The sequence below is a fragment of the Gracilinanus agilis genome, chromosome 2 (genome assembly GCF_016433145.1).
Source record: "Gracilinanus agilis isolate LMUSP501 chromosome 2, AgileGrace, whole genome shotgun sequence".
Lineage (NCBI taxonomy): Eukaryota > Metazoa > Chordata > Mammalia > Didelphimorphia > Didelphidae > Gracilinanus > Gracilinanus agilis.
The window spans coordinates 621,213,320-621,218,963 of NC_058131.1; the positions used below are offsets into that span (position 1 = coordinate 621,213,320).

The 5,644-nt window shown below is 37.9% G+C and overlaps 1 protein-coding gene across 1 annotated transcript in view; it reads left to right on the forward strand.

Annotated features, from left to right (window-relative positions):
- Nucleotides 1-264: 264 nt before the first annotated feature.
- RBM20 (RNA binding motif protein 20) overlaps nt 265-5,644 on the forward strand; it is a 237,147-nt gene continuing 231,767 nt past the window's right edge. The window contains exon 1 of the mRNA XM_044662571.1: nt 265-479. Coding sequence (XP_044518506.1) covers nt 265-479 — 215 coding nt within the window. The remainder of the gene's footprint in view (nt 480-5,644) is intronic.

A 5,644-nucleotide genomic window follows, 5' to 3' on the forward strand; every position in this document is an offset into this window, starting at 1 on the left:
TCCCCTCTCTTCCCTCTCCCTCCCCCTCCTGCTCTCCCTCCCTTCTACCCCTTTCCTCCCCCTCCTCCCTCTCGCCGCTCCCCTCCCTTCCCTTCCCTTCCCTTCCCCTCACGGTGCCGCGCAGCGGGGAAAGACAAGGGGACTGCGGCGGGCCGGTGCGGACCCCGAGCACTTTGCGCACCGGGGATCGCCCCCTTCGGTCTCCGCTCGTCCTTCACTCCCTTCTCGTCTCTCATTGCTTCGTCCCGGGAGGTCTACCGCCGCATGGTGCTGGCCGCAGCCATGAGCCAGGAGCCGGAGACCAGCGGCCGCGAGCAACCCGACAGAGATGCCCGCACCCTGGCCGCCGCCGCAACTGCCGCCCCCCCAGGACTCCTGGGACCCCCTGGCCACCGAGGAATGCAGCAACCGCTGCTGCCGCCACCTCTGCCACCGCCACCGCCGGCGCCTCAGGCCGCCTTGCCTCAGATTCTCCAAAAGTAAGAGGATGGGGAGGAGGTTGTCGTGTCGTGTCGTGTCGTGTCTCTGTGTGTGTGTGTGTGTGTGTGTGTGTGTGTGTGTGTGTGTGTGTAGAGGCACACCCTTTAGACACCCCCTTCCTTTGCTTCATCCTCCACCCCAAACAATATTTTTTGCTGTGCTTTCGCAAGGGCTTATGGCCACGACAAGTTTTTTTGAGGGGGGATGTGCTCCTTATTTGAATTATTCTGGCTCAGTGTGTATCTCTGTGTGTCTTTGTGTGTGTGTCTTTGTGTGTCTTTGTGTGTGTGTGTGTGTGTGTGTGTGTGTGTGTGTGTGTGTGTGTGTGCAGGGATGGGGGCGGGAAGGGAAGGGAAATACCTTGAGCAGCACATCAGTCCACTGGGGTGCAGACAGACCTGTTTCCCCATCTCCTTGTCCTCCCTATTCAAGGGATGTTCCTGGAATTCTTCCAGGCTGGAACAACTCAAATCGGAGGAAAATCACAGCAGAGCAGCTCGCCTTTTGGTGAGCTCCCAGGGAGCTGCACTGGGGCATGTGGATGTTGGTGTGTACTGTTTTTGTATGCGTCGTGTGTCACACACAATTCCTTTAATTTTAAGCAGAGAACAAAACAAGGAGATTAGGTGATGGTAGGTGAAGAGGATTTTAAGCATTTCTTTTTGTTCATCTTTTATTTCCCCAAATAAAGACAAACTCCTTTTGAGGAAGATTCTCTTCACTAGCGGAGCTCTGACATAGAAGCTGTTTTCTTGCATTTATGTCGAATGCCATTTTGCAGTCATTGTGAACAAGTCATTTTGGGGGTGAATTTTGGGGTTCTCAGTTTTCTGAAATTTAAGTAGTTGGTGGTTTGTGGATGTTAAAAATGTTGAAAACATTTTAAGGATCACTCGGGAAGGGGACCAGGCATAAAGTCAAAGGCAGCATGGGTTATTTTTGCTCAGTTTGAATTTTTCAGGCATTGGTTCTAAGGCCTACTGGGCTAATACCTTTCTGTATTCCCCTCGAGGCATAGATGACTCTTTCCTGTAATAAAGTATTGAAAATTGTCTTTAAGAAATGTTAGGAAGTATGAATGTGAAGTATATGGGAGAAACATTTACAAGCCAGAGAATTATATAAGAATGCAATAAAGCTTATATTGAGCATACATGGAAGAAATGATTTAATGTTCCACCCAATGCGGTTTTTAAAAAAGCATTGTTTTTGGTACTTGGAATTGTATAAACTTAGTTAACTGTGTTGAAAAGTGTCCAGACATTAGGAATATGTGGTAGTAAATTTAAATTTAAATTCAACTGCTCTGAAGACTGGCTCATAGATCAATGAGAGAACAGGGAAAATTTATGTTTATCACTAAAGTTCTTTGACATCATGATATCTGCAGAGTGTTTCCAGATTTCTTTTGGGACTGACAAAAATTAGTAGTTTCTGCAGTAATAAAACTGGCTTAGCATTTTGCTAATAACCACTTTTGGCTTTAATTGGACATATTGTGAAATTTTTAACAGTGACTTTAGAAATAAATATTTTTATATAATTGCTTCTATTTTTCTCAAAGTGTAATTGTTGTTTCAAATATAGCTGGAAGTATATTTGACAGATCATATAACTTAGTTTTTTAAGTCTCAATGAAGATGTAAATTATTCCAGGGAAATTATTTCAATATAATGTAAATTTTTTTGAAACCTAAATTAACCATAGTTCATTGACAAATTTCTAATGTCTTTACTCTTAGAACCAACATCATATAAATTGAAATTATGTTTCATGAGGTAGTTTATTGAAATCATTTTAGCATAGGAATCAATAAACTTTTTATGCCATTTATTTTTAATTGGAAAAAATGAGAAACTTTTTTTTTTAGTATCTATATGCATGATTTTCTGAAATGTACCTTGAGCTTGAGGTTTGGATGAAATTAATCACTTAAAACTGAATTTTAATTGCCATATGTATAATATTTCTTCCTTTCCTCTAAAAAAGTTTTTCCCTTCATTTAAAGAAGCCCATCTTTGAAATGTGTCGCTTTAAAAAATAAGCGTTTGAGTTTTTCAAAGATGGCTCCCGCTGCCTATAAGCCTAATTGTAGACATCAAGGAGCACTTTTCTTCTTTTTGGTTCTGGGTAATGGTGCAAAATACAGGTGCAAAGCCCAGGGACCAATAACTTTTTGCCAGTGATAGCTGATGTTTATGTCCCAGAATCTTTCTTTAGAAGGATGACTTTGGGACCTGTCATCCCCTTTCTACACGCTCAAATACCATTGGAACTAGGCATAAAATGGCAAGCCTTACAGGTCCATCTTTAATGTGCTGAAATTCGATCTGGTTATTTTGAAGCAACGTCTGCATAATTCAATCTGAGCCACCATCTTTATATTATAATTAGCCTCTTTTTACACCGCCATCTTTGAAAAAAGGTTATAGAGCGAGTTAAATTCCACCACAGAGTGAACAATTCAACTTTTTTTGGTTGCAGTATATTTTGAAGGGAAGTTAGTAAATTAATTTTTTAAATTAAATTCTCAATAAGAGGAACATATAGATACTTTCCCTGTATTCTTTATAAAGTGAAGTAATTAAGCACATATGTGGAGAGGAATTTTGATCTGCTATAATAAAATGGATAAACTAATCTGTTGGTTTGAAGGACTATAAGGGATACTTTCACCCACATAACTTTGTTAATATTTGCTGACTTTCACCAGAAATGTTAAAGACTGATAGAATATAGTTGCAGACTTATACGTTTACCCAGCACTTAAAAGTATTTTACGGACAGTGTAGTGAAACTCTAATATAATGAAAAAGAGTTGAGATGTGACTAATGGAAACCAGTGTCATTGTTTTATTATAAAATCATGTACAAAACCATCATCCTTATGTTCTGTTGGAGAAAAGGTTCTTAAGGGTTGTTTTGTGTGTGTGTGTGTGTGTGTGTGTGTGTATGTGTATTATGAACCTCTTTGCAGTCTCATGAAACCTGTGGAACCCTACTTTACAGAATAATGTGTGTGCTTTTTAATTCAAAATGGAAGAAAATACTAAATTTCAGTTAGAGGTTAGTGAAAATAAAGATGTAAAAGTTCAGACTCCTTTGAAATCTATCCACAGATCCACAGGTTAAGAATTCAGGTGTTGGAAGCTACTACTTTTCAGTATGTTTAGTTTTCTTACTATTATACTATAAGCTTTTGAGTACTGGCTCTATTCTACCCTTCCTCCAATTACCCTCCTTTAGTAGTTGTCATTAGAAGCTTGCAGACATTCAAAAGATAGTGATTATAATGCTTTTGTGTGATAGAGCTTTGAACTTAAAATTTTAATTTAAATGTGTGATTTAACCATTTTGATAGAAGCTCATCATAGTAATACATAAAGGAGACATAGTATAAGTTTAGAAAATCAGAAGCTAAATTGTTATGACTTGACTAACAAAGACACGCGAAATGGCCGGAAAATGTGTTTATACATTTTATAAGGATTCTTCCACTGAGAAAGTCCTAACATTTTCTTTCCAAAGATATGGAATACTTTATTTGGTGTTACTTAACCCCATTTTCCTACTGATTTATAAACTGTTATGTGATTCGAGTTCTTATATAATATTTTTTAAACTATGCTATTTGTTGAAAAGTTCCCATCAAAATGAAAATCACACCATTCTACACTATGAGCACAGAAACTGTAAAAAAAATTCATGACGTGAACATTTATTTTTATAAAGTGAACAAATTGATGAATTTTTAAAACATATGATTAGTGAGATGTAGCAGCATGAATGGGGCTGATGTGTCATAATACTGAGGGTTTAATAAACATTTTCATGCTTATTGACCTTAAAATGTTATTTTATAAGAAATAAAAATGTAAAATAGTAAATATTTGTTTTTGCATTTGATAGACTTAGTTACCACCTTTATGTGTATGGATGAAAACATAAACATTTTGTCCCCTACATTTTTGTTTTCTGAAGTTTAGAGTTACATAAATAACAGTGATATGAGATACCTTCATTCCCTTCATAAAAGGCAAAGCATGAAAAGTAATAAGTAATTTCAGCTAACTGTAGCTTTCTGATTGTATTCTTATGGCTTTGCCTGTCAGAGTAGGGGGCAGGATGCAAGCAACAATAGTTTACTTTGTATTGAGGGTTTATTAATTTTGAAAGATGTATCTAGAATAAAGGGAAGGAAATGAAAAGTTTATCAGAGAGCAATATTACTGCAACAGTAAAGTTTAGTGCTTTTCAGCACTGAATTTTGCCTTTAGGAAAGACAGAACTTTAGACATCTGTGCTTTTAAAATCTCATTAGTTTAGGTCAGTTTTAGGGGGAACAAGGATACACATGTTGGAAGAATTTTGAAAATTTTTAATAGCATCTGAAAGTGCATACATAAGACAGCCATTCAACAGGGCAAAAACATCTGATAGGATTAAGACACTTTACTCAAAAGAGAGAAAGACAGAGGCAAACTTGATTTCTGGCTTCCCAAATTCTCTTCTTAGTCTAGAAAGAATCCTCAAAAGGGGACAACAGGTTTTTTTTTGGGGGGGGGATAGTTGTTTTTGTTTGATTGTTTTTAGAAGATTTTGCCTTCATTGTCTATTTGGCACACAGAATTGGTATTTAGATGATAAGAGTAGTTATCCAGTTAGGAGCTTTTTTCAAATCCCCAGAGAGGTCAGTAATATGAAATGTAGTGCATTATTCTCATTAGTCATGGTAAGGGGCTTTATTACACATGGTGCACAGAGCTGTTATTAAACTGTATTTAAACTGATGCCACGGGAGGGGAGGGGGAAAGAACTCTTTTTCTGTGTTTGCTCTTATTCTTCTATCACTTCTCTTTGGCTTTTTCTTCTTCTTCCTTTTTTTTTTCCTTTGCCTTTTTTGCTGAGCTGAAGGTTTCAAAATCCTCTTTCAAGTTGTACCGAACTATGTTGTCTTCTGATATGTTCTTATATTCCCAGCAAAAACTCAAAAGAGTGCTATTTGAAGTGAAAGTGTCATTTTCCCCCTTTTCTAATCTTCCTTCTTTTTTCTCATATCTTTCAGTACTTTCCTTACTTCTTTCTCTCCTTCCTTTCCTCCCTCCCTCCATCCCTTCTTCCCTCCCTTCCTTCTTTCCTCCCTCCCTTCATCCACCTTTCCTT